We start from the raw sequence: 26,277 nt of genomic DNA, 5'->3' as shown, positions 1-26,277 counted from the left end.
GCTTTCTGTGTGTCTCCTTTCTCTTCTATCCAGGGGTCTCTTGGGGTCTCACCCCTCAGCACTTCAGCAATGCATGAGTCCTGCAGGACCTGGGCACCTGCCCTCTGCATTCCAGGCCTGCTGGGACAGTCAGGCCTCTCCACCTCTCTGGGAGGGCACAGCTAACACTCTTTGGTTGCTTTTCCTCTGTCCTTTGTTAACCCTTTAAGCCTGAGCAGCACTACTACAGGAAGACAGACAGGCAGTCTAAGCCTGGGAACCTGCTGAAGGGGGTGAGGTCTACCTGCAGGCATTACTCTGGGGTTTTGGCAGCTCCTCAGCTTCTCTGGGGCCCAGGATGAGTGTGGATGGCATGAAGGCTCAGGGGCCTGGCTGTACCTGCCATTGGGGCAGGAACTCTGGGTGGGAACCTCACATCCTCTCTCAGTCCTGTGCGTGCTCTGTGTTGCAGTGTCAGCAGCTATGAGAAGACTCAGAATTACCCTACTGACTGGTCTGACGATGAGTCCAACAACCCTTTCTCATCCACGGATGCCAACGGGGACTCTAACCCGTTTGACGAGGATACTACCTCAGGAACAGAAGTGCGAGTTCGGGCCCTCTATGACTATGAGGGGCAGGAACACGATGAGCTGAGCTTCAAGGCTGGTAGGTGACCTTCCCAGGTACCCACCCTGGGTGTCTTTTGTTCTTCAAGTCTTGTAAAGTTTCTTCTAGTTTCATATGTGGATCTTAACTCCAGTACCTTCCCCCTGCCAGGTCTTCACATGTCCCTTGTCCCAACAGTGTGTTCACGTTGGGGCCAGTTGAAGGCCGTCTGACTTGTGCTTTGTTAGCCATTGCCCTTCACTGTCTGCTGGCTATTAGTTACTACCTCTGATTTTATAGGTATCTGTGTACTGTTAATTATATTAAGATCTCTGTGTTCTGATGTTTATGTGGTTGTCTCTTTGCTGTGGCAGAGGGTTAACGATCAAAGCCAACAAACTATAGCCACAGTCCCTCTTGGATGCTTACCTCATTGATAGCTCTTTGTCTCTGGTTTTCTAGGCAGAAACTTCTTGCAAGAAGCCATGCTTGCAATTTAGCCTGTCATTAGAAGCAAGATTATAAGAAAGGACAATAGTGGCTTAAGTGTGTCCTTCAAAACCTTTGGGGGCTAGTCAGAATGGTATCGCTGATCCAGACTCTGTCCCTCCTCTTAGCTGTGTAGCTTGAGTATCTCATGCTCCCTACTAGTCCTCCCATTTATCCTCTTCGGTCCTGTAGACTTTGCTGTGCTAATCTTTTTACCCCTTGCCTGTATCCTCACTGTGAGCCAAGACAGTTTGCCCTTCACTCATGCTTTCTGCATTCTGGGCACCTTGCGTGTTAGCACTCAGGCCTCGGTGGTGTCTTCATCTGCAGATGGAAGTGTCTAGGGAGAAGATCCAGGACTCTGCCAGGCCAGCAGTAGCTCAGGAAGCAGAACCTCAGAGGGTCAGAGGACACCTTGAACCACCACACAAAATGAAAACATGGGGACATGTTGCTAAGCAAGGCAGCCTGGAGCACACAGGATAGGTGCAAGGCTGGTGCTATTACCACCTGGACTGCTAGTTGCTGCAGGATTACTTTGAGAGCTGCCATTTTCAGATCACAGTGGTCTCTGGGGAAAAAGCAATGAATACAGTTTAGTAGGGAAATATCCACGGTCTTGTCCCATCTTCGGGAGGCTCCCTGTCCCTCTGCCCTGGAGAACCTCTGAGGATTCTTCTAGAAGCATGTTCTATATCCACACAGGATTTGGATGCATAGGTAACTCTGTGGTCAGTGTCACCCACCCTGTCACTAAGGATACCCTCTTTTTGTCTTGCAGGAGATGAGCTGACCAAGATAGAGGATGAGGATGAACAGGGTTGGTGCAAGGGACGCTTGGACAGCGGCCAAGTTGGCCTCTACCCAGCCAACTACGTCGAGGCGATCCAGTGATAGGCCATGCATGGACAGGCTGGCGGAGAGACAGAAGTGGGCAATTCAGGAGCTCCGTTAGCCTTGACCTGTGCAGTGATACCTCTAGCACCCCCAGCAGCCATGTAGGCATCCACTCCACCTGCAAAAGATGATGGTTCTGTTGTTCTTGGCTTCCTGGTGTGGTTTGAAGGCAGATGAGCTGGTGATTTCACTGGGGACTTGGCCCCTTTTCAAGCACATCTGGGCAGATCTAGGCACAGGAAGGCATGGTCCAACAGCAAAAGCCAAGCCCCTCCCTATCCCTACCAGCTCTCTGTATCATGGATCTGCACCTTCTTGCCCTTGCCTCTTTTGAGTCAATGATGGATCACACTGATTCTTGTTCCACTGATTGTTTTCTCTGCAAGTTCAGTGAACAGACTTCAACGCCATTTTCTGAGTAAAGAGTTTGAGGTTTTAATTTAAAGGCAATGTACAGTTATACTTTTTATATGCTCTTCCAGTCACGTAAATTATGGCCTAGATTGATCTGAGATGTTCTCCATGTAAGGTGTCTTCATTTCTCTGCATTGTCCAGATGTGGGGTTGCTGCATCAGGGGTTCAATGGCGGTGCCAGTTCTAGGGGTAGTGTTATGCAGCATTCCCCAGCATCACCATATTTAGAAATTACTTTCACTGTATTCTTGCTTCAGTTTTTCAAGTTAGCAGTTTATTAGTGATTTGGAAAGTTAAAAGAAGACTAACTTTTCAGAGCAGCTGCATCTATAGATTAAGATGCTTTACATTAGACTCATGTCTTGATGTATATCTTGTATATTATTTGATATCAGAGGATCTATAAAATTTACCTACTGTTGAAATGAGAGTTAGTGGCTTCTGACAGCAGATATTGTCAACTGCTTGAAGCCCATGACATTGAGGCACAGGCATGGCTGGCCGACAGCCTCCTTGCAGTTAAGATGTGGCTCTGGCCTCTGAATGGAGGCTGCTGAGAAGACTAATTCTCACTGGCCAGAGCTCCAGCTCCTAGGTCTTTACAGTCATCACAGGCTCTGTGCCACTCACTGGAGAGAGGGTTCTACCCCCAGCACACATCCCTGTGGGTACCCTTATTCTCAAGTCCAGTGGGACTGTCCTGAGCCCCAGGGATAAGCTCAGGGAGGGCCTTTATTTTGTTAGCTCAGACAGTGGGCAGTGTTGCACATCAGCAACTTATGTGTCTTCAGTGTTGCCGTGAGTGCCCTATCGCACTGTGGCTGTGTGTCATGACAGCTTATCAGCAGAAATCCTTGTTCCTAAGCTATAGTCCTTAACTTTTAGAAATTCCTTTAAATGTATAGTATTTTAGAACAACAACAACAACAACAACAAAAAATCAATAAACAGTTGATCTTGTGCGTTTGACAGGCCCTTTGCTTTGTATCCACCCTCATGTTCACACAGCTGATAGACGAGATCTGTCTCCTTTGGGTTTTACCAACTGGAATTGGGCAAGATCGAGTACACAGGACCCCTTCTCAGGGCCATGTCTCAGTGTTCCTGCCACCAGAGACTGAGGACTTGAGGCACCTTGGGCACCCGTGTGGAGGTGCCAGTCCTGGTGCCACTCTCTCCCCTCACCTAGCAGAACAAGACCAGCAACCACTCTTCCCCATAGCTGTGTGTACCTACTATGTGTTGACCCTTGTGTGCCACTGTTTTGTTTTCTGCCAATAACTGATCTCTGGGTGTAATGTGATCAGTGCAGGTCCCTTCCCCGCTGGTGCTAGGTACACAGAGAACCTCGAAGAACCCTGTCTTCTATTGGGATCAATTGAGGAAATAAAGCCGGACTTGGTAACCCTGACCAGTCTAGATAGAAGGTCCTTGTTATGGTTATGATCACATAGGCTGAGGACCAGGACCCATCACTACTCTTGCCTGCCCATTCCCTAGCTCCCATGTTGGGATCCCCTTGGCCTCCCATAGCCCCTGCACTGGATCAGAGCTGTTAACTACTCTTGAAGGGCACTAGGGCCCCTAAGCTGACTCTAGGGGGAATGTAGGGAGCCCCAGACCTTACCTGGGCAGGAGCTCCATGGGAGCTAACGAGAAAACTATTATCTGCCCAGCCCTGCTCCTCCCTATTGTAATATAATCATGGTCCAGTGACCTGGCTTAAGTTGGATTCTGCTACAGCCAGAGCAAGAACACTGGTCTTCAAAGGTCTCTGCAGATTGACAACAGCTATTTGCGACCATGAGCTTTGGCTTGGCCTACCCTGCTCTAAGAAGCTTGTGTGACTGGGTTATGCTAGGCTATTAGGGCAAGCCTAGAGGGGACTGCTCGTAACTCATAAGGATGGATAAAGAAGGTTTGTAAAGGACCCCATGGACACCCTACCAAGTCCCTCATGGTTCAGGGGAAAACAGGCCACATGAGAGGAAGGTGAGACTTGCTCATGGACACAACAAACAGCCCGGCATATAAATCAGGTTGCCTCTCCTGCTGGGGAAGGACATGGACTCATTTATCCACGAAGTAGTTATTCATGAATATACACACCCAGCATTTATTGAGTACCTGCTGTGTACTAGATTCCAACAGCCCAAGTATAAAACAACCAGTGGGTACCCTTGGGAAGATGCCAAATCAGCCCTACACTGGGGCAAGAATGTCCCTGGTCATAGATGATTCTGGAAGTCTCCAGATAGTAAGACAGGCAGATGAGGCAAAGCACTTCTGGTCCTTACAATTTTCCCCCCAATTTCAGTACCATGCATCCTGAGTCCTCTCTCCCCTCTCCACTTTCCCATTAGGAGGTCAACCTGGGCTGCAGACAGACAATACCTTGACCCTGGCAAGTACCTGAACCTCATTTCTGTAAAGGGTGATCAGTTAGGATGACTGGGTGCCAGGCTGGCTCCCTGGGTAGCACCTGCTCTTTGAACTTCCTATTTTACCGTCATTATCTCTTCATAGGTCAAGCACTCTCACCTTTGCCCTGTTGCACAAGACCTTGCCCAGAGCTGTTGTCTGAGGTTTTCTGTCCTGCCCAGTTTCCGCATTCGTTAAGTCCCAAAGAAGTCACACAGAGGTCTACATTAGTTAAACTGATTGACTCATTAGCTCAGGTTTCTTGTTAACTCTTATAACTTATATTAGCCCATTATTCTAGTATATGTTAGCTGCATGGCTCAGTACCTTTTTCAGCAGGGTAGTCACATCTTGCTTCTGTGTCTGGATAGGACTGCAGAGGGAGCTTCCCTCTTCCCAGAATTCTCCTGTTCTCATTGACCCACCTCTATTTCCTATGTGGTTTTCCTGCCTGGCTACTAGCCAATCAGCGTTTATTTAAAACATAATTGACAGAATATAGACAATTGTCCCCATACCACAGAGCTTTCTGGGAGACAGGGCAGTTCTATGCCTCCCCATCCATTTTCCACATGCGTATAGGAGGGAGACACAGGCCTCTTTCTGGACCCTAGTCACCCATATAAATGGGTGGGAAGCAACTTCTCACATCCACCTGTGTTGTCCTCCCTCTAGTAGGAAGAGGCAGAAGGGCCCTGGGGCCAGGATGAAACCAGACCCAAATTAACCACATTGGAAAGAACCAGAGCCAAGGTAGAGATGGTTACAAAACACTGCAGGCTGTACCAGGCTGAGCTCAATATGGCCTAGCCTGAGTACCAGGCTCGGGGCCAGAACACCATCACTACAGGATACATGTGTCTCTGATACCTGTTTTCTGACATCCTGCCATAGTGATGGTTTTTCAGAAGGGGATATTGGCAAAGGTGAGGGTAAAGGAAGCCCTTATCTTAGGATTAGTGCTCTTATAAAGGAGGCCCGAGAAGTCCTGTGAGGACACAGCTAGGAAGCACCATCTAGGAAGTGGCTGGGATTTGCTGTCGGGTGTAACAGGATCCTGTGCTCAAGCATGAATCCTGTTGTGTGACCCTAATCACCTGAGCCCTTGCAGAAAGCTCTGGAGTTCTCTGAGCCTTGCTTGGCTTGTCACTAAGATGGAGCATTAGGAGTAGACATCTGTATCTCACTCCATGTGATACCCTATCCAAAACTCTTAACGTCTACTGACTTGTTTAATTTTTATGGCAGCACAGCACACTAGGTAGTGTTAGCTTTATTGTATTGATAAGGAAACTGAATCACCGAGAAGCAGCTTGACCAAAGTATAAAAGCTTCCACGCAACAGTAAGCTTCAGATTAGGCATGATAGCCCAGGCTCCTTCAAGCTAGACTGACTGTATTGTTAGCCTGGTAGCACCTGCCTCAGAGGACACAGTACTGGGCCCCTTGCCTGTATGCACTGGTTCCCATGGCACTTGGTGCCTGGCATGGTGGGTGCATACCTTTAATCTCAGGAGGCAGAGGCAAGGGGATCTCTCTGAGTTTGAGGCCAGCCTTATCTACATGGTGATTTCTAGATACATAGTGAGGCCCTGTCTGAAAAAAAAAAAAAGTCACCCAACTAGGCCAAGAGTACCCAGTTCCAGAGCCATCTGATTTGAAATGCCTCCTCTCTACAGCCCATCAGTACAACTCTCCCCTTGTTGCTGCCCCTGCCAGTCAAAAGAGAGAACTCTCAAGTTTGCCCATCTTCTAGTCAACTTCTTTATACCCTCAGTCCCTGGAAATTACTACTGTTTCTGAACATTGGCTTATCTATGTAGCCCAGGCTAGCCTCAACCTCAGAAACAATCCTCCTGCCTCAGCTTCCTCACAGGCATGAGCTGCCATGCTCAGCATGTATTGATCTATTTTCTCTTTATAGCTTTTGCCAGCTCCAAAATGTATTATGAATAGGATCATATAAAAGGTAGCCTTTGGGGATGGAGACATGGCTCAGTGATTGAGAGGATTGGAGCTAAGATGTCTGGAACTCCCAGAACATGCCAGAAAGGTGTGGCGACCCACCTGTAATTCAAACCTCGGAAGGCAGAGGCAGAATCCTTTCTTAGAGCAAGGTAGGAACACGCAGACTAGCTGGACTAGAACTGTCAAAATGCCCTGGGTTTGGTTAAGGACAGAATTTGGGATCTTGGAAAATGGCTCAGTGGATAAAGCATTTGTTCTGCAAGCATGAAGACCCGAGTTGAGATCCCCAGCACCTATATAAATGTTCGATAGACATTGCAGCCTGCCTATAATTTCAGCGTTCAGACACTGAAGACAGCAGAACCGGGGAACAGGCTGCTAGCTAGACTAGACGTGGGGAGCTCTAGGTTCAAAGCAGAGGCCCTGTCTCCATGAAAAGATGGAGAGTTATTAGGGAAATGCCTTGAGCTACCATAACCAAGTGTGCACACATGCACTCACATGCCAAGGAAAAGTAGCAGGTTTTCTGTCAGTGTTTCATGTCGATTATTTTTTGCCTCAAATTACAAATATACTAATGAAGCTATGCTGTTCATACCATTAAGAGGTAATGGTGTTAGTTTCTAATCTTTTCTTTTTTATCCAGCAACCAATCACTAAATTTGTTTATTTGTAGAGTTTTTCAAGACAGGTTTTTCAAGTGTAGCCTTGGCTGTCCTGAAACTCACTCTGTGGACCAGGCTGACCTCAAACTCAGAGACCCGCCTTCCTCTGCCTCCGGAGTGCTTGTGTTAAAGGTGTGCACCACCACTGCCTGGCAAATCACTGTATTTTTCAATGTCACAACCTGAGAATATAGAGGTTAATAGAGCCAAACGAGGCGGCTCATGATTCAGTGAGTTTATTTCCCAATGTGTCTGACCCACACAGGAGTTCCTGTGGTCTTTTCCAACACTCGTCCCTGGTAGTGTCTTCCAGAGGACTCAGTCTATGACTGGGCACATTCACCTTTCATTCTGGTGGCAGTTGGACCAACTGGTCACTGAACAGGCTGAGTGAGTCTTCTGTTTTCTGAAGTAGAAATGGGGGGCCATAGGCCACTGGAGGACTTCACCGGAAACTGCTCTCTAGCGCTAAACCTTTATATGTATTGTCAAACTCTATCCTTGGGCATGACACAGGCCATTGCTGTCTCAGTCCCTGGTGAAGGGGAGAGGGGGCTGAGCAACCCCATGAGCCGACACACAAGAGGCCTGCGTGCAGCTGACAAAGTGGCCCCCCCCAGACCTCTCCCAACTTCTCAGAGCCTATTAAGCCTAGTCCCTTCCAGGGGCTGGGGCAGCAGTCTATGATTACTGGGGGTGGGAGCTTTTCTTCAGTGCTGCCTATAATTGCTCACTTGCAGTGAGATAATTTTCTATCCTCCACCACCACCACCACAGTGCTCCTGTTAGTGACCCTAATTGAAGTCATTGGTTTGGTCTGCTAGATTTGGGTGGAACTTCGGTCTGATGTCGTGTCTAGTCGTGTTGTCATCAGTGCCCTAAGGGTGAAGAGAGAATAACGTGTCTCGAGGAGGAGTTAAGAGAGCAGTGCAGATGTGCAAATGGCACCTCTAGAGAAGAAAATGCTGGAAGCTGGGCAGTGCTGAACTTGACTCTCAAACCTGTTTTACTGCTACCGCAGCACCCCACCTGAGGCCACATTTCCCAACTACCCTGCACTCACCCTGGAAGAGCAACTACTCCAGAGTTCCAACCTTCAGGCTACCTGAATTGTGTAAGGCTGGGATGGAGCCCCAAGTGCTAGGTGATCTTGGGGGTGCTGGGAAGTTGGCTCATGGTTTAAGAAAGTTTACTACTCTTCCAGAGGATCTGAGTTCCTTTCCACTAGCTCCAAGAGTCCCAGGGTACACACATGCATACACACAGACATGCATAATTAATATTTCATTCCAGGGATTGCACCCATGCCCAGGAGTAGTTAACAGAAAACAGTAGCCAACAGGAAACACACTCAATGGCATTTTTGTGGACTTTTTGCTTTATTTTGTATTGGGGATCTTGAGTTGTTGGTTTTGTTTTATTTTGCAAGACAGAAGAAACATGAAGTTGGGTGGGAAGAACTGAGGAGGATCTAGAAGGGGTTGGGGAGGGCATGGTCAAAATATATTGCATGAAAAAATTTTTAATTAAAAAAAATCAGGGGTAGTGATGCATGTCTGTCATCCTAACACTTAGGTTGTAGAGATAGAAGGATCACAAAGTCAAATTCATTTTCGGCTACATGAGTTTATGAGTACGTAATGCTATCCTTGACTACATAAAATGCCGCCTCATTTTGTGTGTGTGTATATGCGTGTGTATGCAAGGCACTCGTAACAAATAAAAATCATTTATACATACACTACACACACATATAATATATACTTTGTACCCCGAGCATGCTTGTGGAAGCCAGAAGAGGATGTGAAGTCCCCTGGTATGTGGATGCTCGGAATCGAACCCCAGGTCCTCTCGAAGAGCACCCAGCGCTCTTACTGAGCTTCTCTTCAGTCGCCCAAAAAAATTCTCTCTACAGCTGGCGGTGGTGACGCACGCCTTTCATCCCAGCACTCGGGAGGCAGAGGCAGGCAGATCTCCGTGAGTTCGAGGTCAGCGTAGTCTACAGAGCGAGTTCCAGAACAGGCTCCAAAGCTACACAGAAAAATCCTATCTCGAAAACAAAACAAAATTCTCTCTTAAAAATAAAAAACCAAACATTTTTCTACCAGATTCGGGGTTTGGCTTTAGTTGAGAATAAAAGAGTGACATTCCAGTGTGAGGGGAGCGTCCTAGTCAACTACCTCACAACTTCCCAAGACACCTCTCCTGGGTGCGCGGAGGCGCCTGGCGCACGCGCACCACAGCACGGTCTGCGCTTCAAGCTCGCAGCCCTGAGGCAAGGAGCAGAACGAGGAGCACGCGGGTAGTGCCGGGGGCGGGGCCAGAGATGCTGCCTGCGTGAGGAACGGAGAGTGGCTGGCGCTCCGGGCGTGGGCGGGGCGTGGGCGGAGCTTGCTGCCACGCGTTATTTGTTGGCAATTGGTCTCGCTGAGGGTTCAACGGTTTCTCTCGGGTCTTCTCGGGACGCCCTAACTGTCGATCCTCGGGTGGCCATGGGGGACCTTGGCAATCTTCAACCGCCTGCGCTCGGTGCTTAGCAACCAGGTAGCGGCCGCCGGGCGAGCTCGGGACCGCGCGGCGGTCGTGGGAGGCGGAGTCGGCCAGTTGATAAACGACCGAGTTGGCCCGCGCGGGATTGAAGTGACTTCGCTCGCCCACGGCTGTGAGCAACCCTTGGTGGTGCTCCGGTAGACGTCGGGTCCATTCACTGCTCTCGCCGAGTTTAGTGGCGTCTCCCCAGGAAGAGCTAAAGGCACCTCACTGGTCGCGCCCCCCTCTAGCTGTTGAGCTAGCGCCTCACCCAGTTCCTGGTCACTTGAGCTTCTCACAGCGCTGTCCCAGTGTCTTCAATTCATGGTTATTTAGTAGTGACCCGCTGAAGAGAGAAGTCGGTGTCAAGTATCTTTTTTTTTTTTTCTTTAGGTAATGCCTCACTATGTAGACCTGGTCTTGAACTCTGTAATCTTCCTGCCTCTGCCTCCTGAGTGCTGGGACTTTTGGTATGCTGTTTACCATCATGTAACCTAATCTTGAAAGTTGTATCCTGCCGTTTTTGCCACATTTTACTGGTCACGCCCAACACCTTGGTAAAAGTAAGGCAGAAATTGCACAAGAGATAGAGCCACTGCCCAATGGATGGTGGATGGTAAAGGACAGTGTCCCAGAGGGACTACGTTCCTGCTCAGCACTCGTTTCTGTGCTAGGTTCCTAGCTGGATGTTAAAAGGTAAGTAGTGTAGGGTGTGACTTACAGACCCAAGCTCTCTTCACTGTGCATACTACATACTCAATAGTGTATTGTTAATACAATACAGTAACCGTGGTAACTCAACCTGGGGCCATGAGTAACCCTTCACCAGTGCAAAACCAATGTATCAAACATGCTAACCAATTTATAGCTATAATATTAGTTTTTTAAAAATTTATTTTAAATGTATGGGTGTTTTCCTGCATGTATGTCTGTGGGCCTGGTGCCTATGGAGGCCAGAAAAGAGCATCCCATTCTCTGGAATTTGATGTTTGTGACCCACCATGTGGCTACTGAGAACCAAACCTAGGTCTTCTGGTGACAGCCAGTGTTACTAACAGCTGAGCCATCTCTTCCGCCCCAATATTATTATTTTTAAGTTCTAAAAAAAAAATTGAGCTGGAGAGATGCCTCAGCGGTTAAGAGTACAAGCTACTCCAGTTCCCAGCACCAACATGGCAGTTCACAATCCTTAGTAATTCTAATTATAGGAAACCCAAAACTTCTTCTGACTTCCATGGGCACCAGGCACACATGGGGTGCCCAGATACACACGCGGGTAAAACACTTATACACACAAAATAAAAATTTAAATTTCTGAAACCCTAGATGACACTTTTCTTCTTTTCATATTGTTTTATTGTTTTGCAGTAGAATTCCTGGCATGGGATATGACTGAACATACTATTTAGCTGTACAAGTATCTGTACAAGAAGAAATGGCACTTATTACAAAAGAAAGACATGATTTTTTGGTTTTAAGTAAATACAACATAATACATCCTACAAGTGACTGGACTCTTAGGTCTTCGTGATGGAAGACCACCATGATACCATTACTCTCCCAGTAATGAAATGAGGTGCCAATGATGAAACATGGTCACAGTTAGCTCCCTTACAAGATTCCTTCCTAAACATCTGACCAGGACCAAGACTGGAATTTCTCATTTGTGACAATAGTGGAGTGCTTTCCCATATGCCTGGTTCTGGTTCTGTTGAGAGGACCTACCTAGGTGACTTTCTTCAGCCCTGCCTGTGCCATAGAAGTTGGACCACATTCCTTTGAAGGCTTTGCAAACCTTTGGAAGTCTTTTTCTGAGCATGCCATGGTGAGTCATGCCTATCGTCTCAGCACTTGGGAGGCTAAGGCAGGAGGACTGTCACAAGTTCAAGGCTAGTTTGGGTGGGCTAAATAAGTTTCAGGTTGACCTGAGTTACAGAGTTAGACATTATTTCAAACAAAAAGCTTCCCCTTATAGTTTAGCAGTACTGTGTAAAAGATCTCAGACACTGCCTGTATACAAGATGGGAGCTCCTTAGACTACATCAGAATCTATCCATTTGTGAGTAAGATGGGAGGTGACACTGGCCGTAACCATCTTTGTGATCAGCTAATTATGCTATGTCTGTGTCCTAGGTGTCAGGCAGCATGCCCTCAGCTAGTTGTATATACTAAATTATTCCATGCAGTATATTATGGTACCCTGAACAGAGATGTCAAAGCTTTGTTAAAGTCAGTAGATTGCATTTAATTTAGTAATCTTCAGCAGAGTCCCCCAGACTTTGAACTGGCAGGGTCTGTGCCTAATTTCTCTGTCAGCGGCCTAGGAAGTTCTTACAGTATTTAGCCAGGGGGTGAAATGAGGAGCTCCTTCAGAGGCCAGTAGCTGTCACACCAGCTTCAGATGTGGGTGTGCTTGTCCATAACCTCAAGAAGATACGCCTGTATTTATCCTAGACCATGAATGTGTTGGGAACTAGCAGGTAACATTCTCCAGGTTGCCAGGCCAGGAAAACAGTACATCCTACTCTTTGGAGATGCAGATAGTGTAGCCCATGGTGCCTGTGTACTGTTTCTCAGCTGCGGTCTGCTGGGTAGACATCATACCTTCAGTAGAAGCTTGGCTTGCCTGATGAGGGACACAATCATCTGTAGGAGATGGCAATAGTGATACCTGGAGTCAGGACGTCATTGCTGAAAGTTAATGGCCTGTTCCAGGTAGGTGCACAGGGGAAAATAGCAGGCAGAGAAGGAGATGGATTATCTTGCTGCCACAGTACCAAATAGGTAATGTTTCCTAGTTATCAGAATTTAAAGTGGGAATGTTAGACAGCTGCTAAGCTAATTGTGTGCTGAGTTATATAACCCATCCTGCTAATGTAAATTAATTCTTAGCAATATATAACAAATTGTAACAATTTTATTTCAGGTATGTTTGACTGCAGTGCCAAAAATCACAACGGGGCAAGCATAACCGATGGGTGTTTCTTTTCATCAGTTGCTCAGGGTCACTTTGTGTTCACTAGAGTTTTATCTGGTGAGTCTTTCCTTACTTTTTTGTATTATGTTGACTTGGTTTTTTTTTTTTTTTGAGACAGGTTGCCCTGTTTAACAATCCTAGCTGTTCTGGAACTAGCTCTTGTAGACCAGGCTAGCCTCGAACTCACAGGGATTCCCCTGCCTCTACCTACCGAGTACTGGGATTAAAGGCATGTGCCACCACGGCCCGGTATTCTCTTGATTTGACATCAAGTAAAATGACAGACCAACTGCCAGTTAAGGAGGGTTTAAACCTTCCATCAATGGGGCTGGAACGATGGCTTTGGTTAAGAGCACATGCTGTTCTTCATGAAGACCCAAGATAAGTTCCCAGTACTCATATCAGGCAGCTCACAGCCACCTGTGCGGACCACCATCTCCAGGGGCATCCACTGCCTCTGTTTTTTTGGTCTCCATGGGCACCTGAACTCATGTGCACATATTCATATGCACACATATACACTTAACTATAAAAATAAATCTTAGAATATGATCTTTCATAAACTAATAACCTGGAAAAATGAGCCATTTTCTACTCAGGCCTGTATGGAAGTCTTGGGAGAAATAAAGTTCTGATGTTAAAGACAAAAGCCTGATGCAGGATATCCAAGCAACAATTCCTTTCCCTCCAGTGCCTTATAAGAAGTTAAAGAGTACAGAGTAAACACTCAATAGAGAAGGGGTTCCTTGTACACACCATACAAGGTTGAGAGTTCACATGAAGGTGGGGTCCTCATTCTGGGTATGATATCCAGTATAATCCTCTAGTAGGACAAAGTGTGAGTGGATGGATTTATTTGGCTTTTAGCTGGTGGTTTCACATGTTTATAATATGAAGGTCTTTTCTCTTTACCAAGGGCTTGGACTGCATTGGCAACTCTGAGTCTACTCTGACACTGTGGACCTCTGCAGATGTCCTAGTTACTGTTCTCTTGCTGTGTGAAGAGACCCTGTGGTCAAGACAACTGTGGTGGTTTGAATAAGAATGGCCCCCATAGGCTCATAGATTGAATACTTGATCACCAGGAAGTAGCACTTATTAGGAAATGTGACCTTATTGGAGGAAGTATGTTACTGGGGACAAGCTTTGAGGTTTCAAATGTTCAAGCCAGATCCAGTGCCTCTCTCTCTTCCTGCTGCCTGCCAATCCAGATGTAGAACTCGGGGCTCCTCAAGTACCATGTCTGTGTAGTACATGATCCCATAATTCCTTCCATGAAGATAATGGACTAAACCTCTGAACCTGTAAACCAGTCCCAATTAATTGTTTTCTTTTATAAGAGTAGCTGTGGTCATGGTGTCTCTACAGCAATAGGAAATCCTAAGACAGCAATTCTTATAAAAGGAAGTATATAATTGAGTGCTTGCTTATGGTTTTAGAAAGTTAGTCCATGATCATAGCAAGAAGCAGACAGACATGGTGCTGGAACAGAAACAGAGAGCTTTATATACTAAATCATGGAGAGAGAGAGAATGGAGGGAGAGAGAGAGAGAGAGAGAGAGAGAGAGAGAGAGAGAGAGAGACCTGGTGTGGGTTTTTAAAACTTAAAACCTATCCCCAGTGTTACCTCCTCCAACAGGGTCACACCCACTCAAAGTCACACTTAATCCTTCCCAAACAGTTCTACTAACTGGAATCCAAGCATTCAAACATAAGAGCCTGTCAGAACCATTCTCATTCAAACCACCACATTCAGTGTCAGAGTTGCTGCCCTCTGAGCAGACAGCCCCTGTGGGAGGAATACGGACCCTGAAGTGAAGTGAAATAATAGTAAAAGGACCCTAGTCAGGTTTGAGGCCAGCAAGGTCTGCATCATCTGCCTGAGCCCTTGTTAGGACACATGCAGATTGGTGCCTCTTCCTCCAGCAGCTGGCCTGTCCCTTTTTCTTTCCTGGAAATGGACCTGGTAGATAGGCTGTTTTGAACTGTGGGAGCAATTTCTTTTGTTGTAGTTGCTAGGACTTAAGGAATATTGACACAATGTGATTACCATAAAGGAGCATTTGTCCCCATAGGATAAAAACTGATGAAACTTTTTACATGATAACATGAAAACTAGTGATAGTTACAACGTATTTTCCTTTTTGTTAACTAAAACTTCTGTCACACTGTTCTGGGAGTTTTGCTTTGATTTGAGACAGGTTCTCTCTACATAGTGCTGCCTGTCCTGGAACTCCCTATATGGACCAGATCCACCTCCCTCTACTTTTCTGGTGCAGAGATTAAAGGTACATGCCATCACACCTGGATTTTTTTTTTAAAAGAAAACTGCAAAGGTGTGGTAGGATAAAGAGCCATATAACTAAATAGGTTGTTATTAAGAAGGGGTAGCAGTTTTGTATATTCTTACTCATTTAAGATTATCAGTCATCCTGTTTTGTCTGAAACTGTGGTCTAAGAATGTTTGGAGTGCATGGTCATGTTCTTGTCTCATTTATTCATTCATTCATTCATTCATTTATTTTGGTTTTCCCAGACAGGATTTCTCTGTTGCTTTGGTGCCTGTCCTGGAACTAGCTCATTCCTGACCTTGAACTCAAAGAAATCTGCCTGCCTCTGCCTCCTGAGTGCTGGGATTAAAGGTGTGCACCACAACTGTCTGGCTTGTCTCTTTTTAAAGTTTTGATAGATTTGGTTGCTGGTGCAAGTTTATTTGTCCCAGTTTTTTCATCTTGTGATAAATGTTCATAACACATGGTTTAACATCTTAATTCTCTTTCAAGTATTGGTTCTCATGCTTCATGCTTATGTGAAAGAGGCCAAAATTCCCTTCCATCTGAAGGCTGAGTAAAGTCCCACTGCACGTATCATCTCCTTTCTTTATCTTTTCATCCAGAAATTGGCAATTTGGTTGTTCCCATGATTTAGTAATATTGCTTTGAAAATAGTTGCACAGATATCTAATGTGATTAGATAGGCAAGAGTGGAGTTGCTAGATAGGAATGTCTGTTTGTTTTTGTCAGTGCTGTAGACCAGATAGCTGACAAAGACAATGTAAGGAGAAGCATTTATTTTGGTTCACAGTTTCAGTGTGTTTTATCAATAGTCACTTGATCTATGTGCTTGGGTTAACTATCATAGTGGCAAGGAGAGTGTGATAGAAGCTTTTTAACCCTTTTTGACAGAGGGGACATAAAGGGAATGGGCACTGGCCTAACTTTATGTGCATTGCCCCATAACATGGTACTGTCCACAGTCAGGGTCAACCTTTGTATTTGCCTTGGAGCTTTCAGGAACTTTTCTCTTCTTGGCTCAATCAGAAGGGTCAGCCCCAAAGGCCGCTGTGCCAGAGACCAGTTTCAGTTTGAAACCTGGGTGTTTGGATGTAGAGCAGAGAGATTTTGGTGCCGTGTAGATGATGACCTGCAGGTTATTTAGGGACAGAAGCATCGCTCTAGCTCAGTTGATGACCACAGGGACAGAGCAGGATTGAATTGGCTGATTTGGCGCCAGAGATGAAGTGAACACACTCTGAAAGCCAGCATGGCAGTGCCACAGAGTGCTTTTACTGCTTCCAAATTATTCATCAGCCATTAGAACTTGCATATTATGAATTATGGAAGAATGCTGTTTCTGTTAAGCAAGAGGACATATTTTATAGTGGATTCCATTATTTCCAGATTATAAATGATGCATTGTTATAAAACCGCATTCAGAATAATGAAACTGGACTGTTTGCTGAGCCCCATGGAGTCCAAATGGCCTTTGGTGGGGGACATGACTGGCGACAAGACAGTGTGCTAGCTGCTCAAGGCTTTTCCCAGGGACCTGTAGCAGTGTGTTCAGAGGGGAGGAAGGTGCAGTGTGAGGACCAGCATGAAGGAAAAGCTCCTGGAGAAAATGGACCCAGAAATCAAAGCCCACACTGGGTGAAGGTAGCGATGGGAAGAGCTGCTGAGTCCTGGCATGGGCCTGATGGCTGCACAGGCTGGCTGGCATAGATACCTGTAAGTGACTAGGTATCCCCTACAGGGTGTCAGAGCATTTGGAGGCTCTCATGGATGAGTGAAGAGTTGGGAAGACCCATGTGTAGACTGCTCAGGACACCTATACAAGGTGGTATTCTCTCTAGGGTAGTTGAAAGGATCCTAATGCTCCCTACATTCCAGGATAAGCTCTTAGCTCATACAAGTGAAGAATGTTTGTTCCTTGGAGTGTTGCTAAACTTACACACTTCTGTGTGAGAACAGTCTTAAAGAGCCCGGAGGTTCCAGCCCCCCACTTCACCCCCTATTAGTGTTGGTACTTCCTCTGTGCCCTTCAGGGGCCCACCAGCCTCTCTTAGACTTTTGTCTCTCGACAAGAAGGTCTATAGGATCCTGAACCCAAAACAACTTCAGTGAACCAGTTTGCAAGCCTCATGAACAGGGACAGGAGCTATGTCCTGCCCTGTTACCCACTACTTAGTTCTGACCCCTAGAAAGCACTTACTGAGTAGCTTGTATATTTGTCAGTGAATTGGTCTTAGTCCTTTCCTGGGCCCTTAAAGATAAGCCCTGAAACGTGTGAAAGTCAGCAACTACTCAGTCCTTTGGAACCCTTCTCTGATTTTCTTCTATTTCCTCGGTTGTCCTGGTTTCCGTTCTTTGAACAATAATTCTTCTCTCTGTTCCTCAGTTAGATCCAGGGCCTAGGTGCTGATCCATTCAACTGCAAAAGAGTATTTAGTGGGTTTCTAGCTAAAAGCCAGAGATATTTCAAATACCACATCTTCTTACTTGGGTGGATGGGAATAATGTAACAGACATGTTCTTAATGTCCTTGCCAGAGAAGACATAGCCACATTTAGCAGTTCTGTTTTCTCTCCATGCTTCTTATGAAATCCCCTATTTGCTACCGACATTGGGCTTATCTGTCTCTGTTTGTTGCTGCTGCTGCTGCTTCTTCTTCTTCTTCTTCTTCTTCTTCTTCTTCTTCTTCTTCTTCTTCTTCTTCTTCTTCTTCTTCTTCTTCTTCTCTTCTTTCTTCTTCCTCCTTCCTTCTTCTTCCTTCCTCCTCCTCCTCCTCCTCCTTCTTTTTTTTTCCAGGAAAAGAAAAGAATGTCTTTGTTCTTAGTACCTCCACCATGATCCTGGCCCATCTGGTTCCTGACCTAGTTCTTCCAGGTTTGGTATGGTTCTTGTCTGTCTTTGGCTCTCTGCCCTTCTGATCTAGCACATCCATCTTCTTGGAGCTTGCCTTGCTTCCTGTGAACTTCAGTCTTTTCAGTTGTATAAAGCCTCTGCATTCTTTCCTATCACCCTTCCTTGCCTAAACCCTCAGCTGTGGGCTCTGTCTCTCTCCTCAGATCCCTGTGAAATCCATCTTCATACTGGAGACACATTCCCCTGGGCTCTTTTCCCATCACAAACTGTCATGACACCACCATCACCATTCATGAACATCTCTCTTGCCTCCGTCCTATCCTGGCTAACAGTGCTACAACTTCTTGGGGAATCTTTTTCCCTTGTCACACAGGATGGAGTGCTGGCATTGAGTGCTGTTCTCTAAGTGATACTTTCTTTAATGATGCTTAGCTGACAAGGAGAAAACCAACTCAGAGGTCCAGCATCTCTTCAAGGGTACTTTTAGACCACACTGCAAGAGTTCTGGAGAAGGGTCCAGTGATCCATGGTCTGTAGCTTTGTATCAACTCCAGAAAGTGAGTGACACTTACATGATTCATATTGAACACAGTGACCAGGGAAGAGATTGGCAGCTAGAAGATCCTAGGAGCATCTGTAACAGTGCCAGAAGAAAATGAAGTCTATGACTTGAGGGGGACCTGTGTTGTGCAAATAAGCCAGGTCATGCACTGATTAGCATTCTGAAGTCTCAGGGGCTCAGCATAAAGTAGTTTATCCCTGTGTCTAGCAAGTTAGCTTTGGGTGCATGTGACTGTTGCAACCCTCATAGGGGTTATACATCAGATATCCAGCATATCAGATATTTACATTATGACTCATAATAGTAGCAAAATTACAGTTGTGAAGAAACAATGAAATAATTTTATGGTTGGGTTCACCACAACATGAGGAACTGTATTAAAGGGTTACAGCATTAGGAAGGTTGAGAACCACTGGTCTAAAGTTCCCGTCTTCTGTGTAGCACTACAACTCTTATGCTATAGTACTCCCTTTCCTACAGCCACCAAAGAGAAAATAGGTAGGGTTTAACAGTCACTTCAAAGACCTTGGAAATGACACCTCATATCTGTTCCTGTTTATTGGCCACATCATGTGGATGTTATTTATCTCAGCGCATGACTGGGCAGAAGAGGCATGTGCCCCACACCCAGAAAAAAGACCCAGATTAGAACCTAAAATAAACACCCCATCATCATTTTTCCTTCCTGTTCCTGCAGGTGTGTTGATGAGCCCATGAAGATAAGAGGCAGTTCCTTTTGTAGCTGGGATGGCAGTGCCGATTCCTACTGGAAGAAGGACAGCAGGCAAGACACCTAGACTACTGTGAAAAGCACAGGCTCTTCAGACAGATGTGAGCTGCAGGACCAGGAAGCCAGAACTGCAGGCTGAAGTGGCTTCTGTACCCTGCTTTCCAGCACTCACTTCACACCCAGAGTGGCTGGCAGATGGTCATCAGTGTGCAAAGAGGCAGGTGGAGCCAGGATATTAGTGGGCCAGCATAGCAGATTCTTTGCTGCCTGGGCTACAGCCAAGCAGGGGTCAGCAGGAGCCATCAGCTGCTTTGATGCTGTTCCCCAGCTTTTGATAAACGGTTTTGTAGCTAAATCAGAGACAGAAAGGCAGCTCTACAAAAGGCAGGACCCAGCCATCATTCCTCACAGCCACAGCAGGCCCTGTAGCCTGCATGGTGGTCTCTGCAGTCTGCACAAATCTGTTTCCCAGACACAGGGATGCCATTCCCGGGCCGTCACATGTACAGATGCAGACACCATCCTCCAGAACCTGGGACCCACCAACAAGTAAGTTTCACACCAAACCAGGTGGCACACTGAGACTTGTCCTGCGTTGGATCCTGGGACTGCTGTGTGGGTGGCAACTGTGCAGTCCCACTGGCTCAGGTCATGTTGAGGAAGAAACCATTAGAGGAGAATGTCAGAATGTCCCCTCCTCCATTTCTCTCAGGAGAGCTGGAGGTTTCCCTCCCCAAGTGAAAGGTAGTATGGGAGGAGGGCAGAACTACAAGGCCCAATACGGCCTCTTGGGGCAAGAACACGGTCTTGGCTGAACCTGATAGGTCACTTATTATCTACCTACGTGGGTCTTTACTTTTACAAGGCCTCAATTTCCTTCAGTGTGGAATATCTAGAGATTAAATTGCATTCTCCAAAAACAATGACTGAAGTCTTAACCTTGGGGGGTGACCTTTGCTGAAAACAGGGTCCTTTAGAAGTGAACAACTTAAAGCAGGTTCAGTAAAGCGGCCCCTTTATAAGGACAGCAGCCCTTATAAAGGAGGAGAAATCTATACTGGGTAGTCAGGGGAAGATGGCCAGAGGACTGAAGAGAAGTGGGCAGCTGTCTGGAAAGCTGAGGACTGTGGCAGACTCCACAAGTTAGAAGAGGCACTTCGAGCCTTCAGAGGGAGTGTGGCCACACCTTGGTTTTTGACTTGTGTCTTCTAGAACTGAGTGGCAAGTTTCCCTTGTCTGCCATGCCACCCAGATTCTGTTACAGCAGCCCTAGGAGTGACTACATCATGTATCACCCCCCTCCCCGTGGCTTGGAACATAGAGACAGGCTGTGCTGATTCAGGCCTTTGCCACAGCCAAGTACAAACACAGTGGAAGGAACCTCACACACAGAAGAGCAGCACGCAGTCCCAGCTTTGTCTTTTTTCCTGTCCCCTAAAAGCTGTGTAGTAGCTCAGTTTCCCATCAGCAAGATGGAGACAGTTCTGCCTACTTTCTAGGATGTCACAGAGATAAAATAACAGCAGAGCAGCCATGAAATGACTGTTCACCATGTTTTTAGAAGAGACAAAGAGGATGTCACTTTCTGCTGACAACAAGCTTTGACCTGACATTCATTTCTCAGTGATTCTGCCAGATGGATGAGGGAAGTAGATTTCTTTCTTTTTTTTAAAAAAATATTTATTTATTTATTTATTTATTATGTATACAATATTCTTGTCTGTATATCTGCCTGTAGGCCAGAAGAGGGCACCAGACTCATTACAGATGGTTGTTAGCCACCATGTGGTTGCTGGGAATTGAACTCAGAACCTTTAGAAGAACAGGCAATGCTCTTAACTGCTGAGCCATCTCTCCAGCCCGGGAAGTTGATTTCTATCCCATCATCTGTCCTGCTTTGTGGGTCTCTCCTGATGCAGGCACACCATGTCATAAGTCAAACTGGAGTTTCTTTCCGCTCTGGCCTCCCCAGGACCTATAGTCACCAAGATGTCAATGGTCAAGCTAGCAGCAGGAATGAGACAATCTCTACAAGGGACTGTCCTGGGGGCAGAAGACCTGAGGCCTAGCCAATGCTGCACCAGCCCAGGTGGATTTTCAGAATGCTGGTCCTAGCTGTGGTACCAGAACAGTTTCTCTTGCTGCCCAGACCCATTTTGAGCTGGCAGCATCAAGTCCCCCATGCCTTCCTTGTTTTAAGCCTTCCATGGCTATGTTGTATGCTGGCTCTGCAAACAGGCCCTCTGGGCATCTGCAATGTGGTGTATAAAGCCCTCTCAGAAGAAGTGCAAGTGCTTCAAACTGCTGGCATTGCTTGAACACCTGCTCTGTGTTCTCCGTGTACTTTGATGTGGTCTGATTAAGCTCCTTCAGGGCCTTTTCATACTTGTCCTTGGTCTATGTTGAAATTGACACAGAGGTTTGTTTCCATCCCATGTGCCCCATTGCTTCGCAGGCCTCCCCAGATTCCGAATTCAATCCCTGTGCTTTTCCATGGCAAGTTGCTCTCTCTGTACCTCTCTGCCTCTCACTGGAGCAAAGCCCAGACAGGTAGATATAGACAGGAGGCAGTCACACCAACACTCAGTGTCCCAGATCCCAAGCATATATCTATGTTGGTGGCATAGTTGTGAGCATAGCTGCTGCCTTTATTCATTACATGCTTGTTTCCATTTTGTCAGTGGGGAGGGTTGTGCTGTCCAATGCTGTAGCCTAGGTCTGGCCCCAGCATGTGAGACACCTTAGAGACAAGGTCATTGTCTTAAATGCCAAATGGTCCTGGGTCTCACTTTCATTATCAGAAAATAAGAATACTATCTGTATCAGTATTTTGAGACTTAAATGACCAGTACAAAGCTATGTGGACTAGACTTCCTAAAGTCTGTCCATTCAGCTTCTTTTTCAAGGATTTCTGGAGGAAGGGCATTTAGTTAAAAGGATAGATTAAGAGGAATATGGTCCAGCTCAAGCAAGTCTCTGGATAGAATGTGTTAATCCTTAGGATGTGGTGAAAATGGACACCTGACAAGTGTGCTCGGGCTTGGAGACCACACTCGCCCAGGCTTGTGGACTATACCCTCCATACCATGCTAATCTGTTGCTTTTGTGGCTTCAGACAGTTTTGTTTGGTGATAGGAGCTTCCTGGAGTGAGGGGCAGCTGGGTTCTGGGAATACCTATTTATTGCAGAGCTTTCCATATGTGTCCCTAACAACTGATGGGTGTTGAAGGACGCACGTGAGAAGTACATGGTACTCTTCCTAAAGTGGGTACTATGCCAATGCTCAGCACACCTCACCAGCCTGTGATTAACCCTCTGTGTCCATTAGTATAAGCATCTGGCCACCTCAGTGTAGCCCCTCAGGTGGAGGTCCAGTAGAGTCACTCTTCCTTGGCTCCTCTGGAGCTTCCAAGCTTTTCCTGTTTTACACTCTGTGGTGCACTCTGCTGCTTCTACCTACAAGTAGAGGAAGTGCTAATGGCCAAATTGCTCAAAGTGGCCTTCATGTGGAAGACTCCCATTCTCAGATTCTTTTCTGAGGACTCCGGACTTTCTGAAGGCTCTACGCCACTTCATTTCCTTGAAACCTCCCCATGGCTGTGTTAAAAGTTGTCATTGCTGTCTCGTGTGTGTGTACTGTCAAGAAGAGGAACAGGTACAAACTAGGTAAACTATCACTACAAGGGGTCATCAGAAAAGGATCTCACTTGGTCACTTTTGACTGATAATTTCTTTTTTATTTATACTATAATACTGCTTTTGAATAGTTTCCTTGCTACTTAAAAAGCAAAGGACTTCACTCCACAGATACTTGCCAAGTAATAGTCCACCTGCCAGACACTCCTGGGAGTGGCTAGCCTGCCCCTTGTTGCTTTACAACATGCTTGTGCTGTATTCCAGACAACAAGCTTCCCTGCTTTTGTTACCAACAGAGACAAGTCTGCAGACTGAGACTCTCTGCATACAATTCCAGGCCAGATACTGATAGACCAGCTGGTAGATTAGAGAGAGATGCCATCTAGCAAAATGCATAGCTAAGAGTGCCTGGCATCTCATGTTGACCTAGGGGACAGGGACAGCTTTCCATAGTTGTTGACACTGAACTAAAGCCTTCTGCTTTCATGTCACAAAAGACTATTACTACTTTCTAATTATTCTCACTTACTGAGTACCAATCTTATGCTAGGCACCATGTTTATGGTTCAGCCTCTGAGTATTGCCTGTTCCCTAGCAAATAGGAATAGCTGTCCCCATTTCACAGATGAGGAAACTGAAGCTTAGGGCAGTCACTGCATCTGCCAGAGACCTGCAGCTCAGTAGCTGGACTGGAGCTGAAAATAGCCATTTGTACAGTTCCTGGTAGAGACAGTCTCGAGAGCAAAACTTGATTATTACGTGCTTTGTCAAGAGCATATTGAGTATTGACTAACTTCCCCCCCCACACACACACACATTTAAGTTAGGAATTTATAAAAATGAGAATGCCAATGGCTAATTTAGGATGAAAATAAAAATATTCAATGTTTCATTCTTTGAGCTGTGGTCTTTATAGGGTACTGGCATTAACACTGAAGGTCCCCCAGGATAAAAAAGGGATCTGTTCTTATCTTTTTCCTCCCATGGTCTTCACAGTATTAGCCAACAATTCTGTTTGCCTGGCTGACCATCTAATACATCTCTCTGCATTGTTCTTCATCTGTGGCAGCAATTCAGAGCTGCTAACAAGAGGAAAGCTACACTTTGACATTTTTGATTTTCATCTGCATTGAGCAAAAGGTACCTCAACCGGTTGCTGATAGTTCTGATGACCACAAAGGGATTCTTTGAGGGCCTGAAGAAGACAGTCAGCCCTGGTGATAGTTGGTACAAATTTGCCTTGTGACTGCCTGAACCTTGGCTTCAATTTTAGTCAATAGACTCTTGGCCGTCTACAGTGTGTACCTCTACCCACCATAATGTAACCTTCTCTGCTTGTCCTGTCTGTTCTTGCTTCTCTGGCTGTCACATTCTAGTGGCCCCAGTTTAATCTCCCCTTTGGACTGCAGACTGGTCGAGCATTGTAACGGTCTGTAAGCTTTGTCTCTGTTCTGCTGACTTGGTATTCGATTCCAGTAGACACTGGCTTCTGAAACTTAGAGCTAGTCTGGTGACTCATGCCTCTAATCCTAACACTCAGGAGGTAGATGTAGCATTGCCAGGTTGAGGCCAACCTGAGCTACATAGTGAGTTCCAGACCAGCTTGGGCTACAAAGTGATACCCTGTCTCCAAAAATAAGAAAAAGGGAAGGAAGAGACTTTAGGTAGGGCTGCCACTCACACTGCTCTGTGCCTTGTCTCTGTCTGAAGCCTGGAGGCTTGTTTTGGTTTCTGCTACTCTAAATGTGGTATAACTTTGTTTTGTGAGCACCTATAATTGCAGTTCTCACACCCTGTCTGCAGGGCCAGTGCCTAGTACCATTACCATTTCCAGGAATGCCATGAAAAGCAGCTCTGAGAGCCCTGAGGTTCTAGTTGCTTTTCATGTTAACAAGTTACCTCTTTAACAAGTTAAAGAATAGGCCTAGGGATCACGCCATGGGTGTCAGAGTGCTAAGTGAGATTCATTTAGATCCAAGAAGTTCAAGAAAAAAACACTTCACAATGCCTGACATCAGTGTGAATTAGATTAAAAGACCAATTGGCTTGATGTTGGATTAGTCTGCTCTTGAAGGAAGAAGGCTCCTTTATCTAATCTTTTATGAAGTTATACCAGAACCCTCATCTGAGAGACTCCTAACTAAGCTCCTACATCTACAGACCCTGTGATCTAGACGGGAAGATACAAAAGTTTTAGGAAGGACCTCAGACCCTGGGCAGAGGGGGAATAGATAAAAGTCAGTACCTTGTGGCAACCACCTCAGGGTAATTCTCAATTCAGAAATATGACCCAAAATAAATCTAACAAGAACCAAGGCACCTGACTGAGAGCCAGTGCATATTTAGCCAAAACGAAGGGTACTAGGAAATGACTGCTTTGTAAAGGACTGGTCAGGCATAGCCCCCACCCAAGTGCAGCCACGTTTAGCCCTTGGGTTAAGGAAGCCCATGAACTTCAATGTCATTATCAGTGGAATGTTCTATGACACTTGTGCCCAGTTGTTACTGTTATCCCATACATTGTGGTATTAGTGTTTGGCTATAAAATGTCACCCTAACCACTGATAGGTGGAAAGCTCCTCAGCTAGTGGTACTGTTGAGGAATGATTGGATCCTAAGGGTGGTGACATCAATGGACTAATCTGTTAATTATTTGATATTTGATTGGGCAGACTTTGGGACCTCTTTGCAGAACGTGGGAAACTGGAGGAATGCCCTGGAAAGAGTCTATCTTGTTCCTAACCCAGTATTCTTTCTATCATAAGAAAAGCACTCTGCCAAGTGTTTCTATGATGTTTAGTTTTGCCTCATACAGTGATGAGACCAAAGAACCATGGACTGAAGCTATGAGCCAAAATAAGTTATAAGTCTTTACTCATTTCAGTTATATCCAGTATTTTGACACAACAGTAGATGCTAACACATATGGGTATTTTTTTCTGTCTATATGTATGTAAGGGTGTATATATCTACATGCATACTGTATGTTTGCATATTGTATTGTGTACATTGTACTAAATTGAGTTAGAAATAAATACTTATTAGAGAAACCGTTGTGAGATAAGCCCACCAGAGACTACCATGTCAGGTGGACAAGGATTGCTGTTTAGGCCATGGCAGGTTAAAAAAAAAAGACTTGGTCATCTTCTCTGATTACTATTAATCTGTCATCTCAGTTTAACAGATGGCATGTGTCTAGCCTCAGCATTTCTACCCATGGGAGAAATTTTGAAGAGATAAAACACCCCTAAAGAAA

General features: G+C 45.9%; 1 protein-coding gene and 1 long non-coding RNA gene across 6 annotated transcripts in view; both read left to right on the top strand.

Annotated features, from left to right (window-relative positions):
• Positions 1-3,349, top strand: part of Pacsin2 (protein kinase C and casein kinase substrate in neurons 2) — a 102,942-nt gene extending 99,593 nt beyond the window's left edge. For all 5 annotated transcript variants that reach the window (XM_085678502.2, XM_085678500.2, XM_048444999.3 and 2 more), the window contains 2 exons: positions 452-648; positions 1,859-3,349. In XM_085678502.2, the coding sequence (XP_085534628.1) occupies positions 452-648; positions 1,859-1,971 (310 nt within the window). In that variant the 3' untranslated portion in view covers positions 1,972-3,349. The remainder of the gene's footprint in view (positions 1-451; positions 649-1,858) is intronic.
• Positions 3,350-9,932: 6,583 nt separating this feature from the next.
• Positions 9,933-20,778, top strand: LOC125407422 (uncharacterized). Its single transcript, XR_007234209.3, has 4 exons — positions 9,933-10,668; positions 11,341-11,797; positions 12,899-13,006; positions 19,353-20,778. It is a non-coding gene; the product is annotated as an uncharacterized LOC125407422 (long non-coding RNA).
• Positions 20,779-26,277: the final 5,499 nt, after the last annotated feature.

This window comes from Myodes glareolus, chromosome 19, assembly GCF_982192425.1.
Source record: "Myodes glareolus chromosome 19, mMyoGla1.1, whole genome shotgun sequence".
NCBI classification, from domain to species: Eukaryota; Metazoa; Chordata; class Mammalia; order Rodentia; family Cricetidae; genus Myodes; species Myodes glareolus.
The sequence above is the reverse complement of the archived record's forward strand: the minus strand, read 5'-3'. Positions and strand labels throughout refer to the sequence as shown.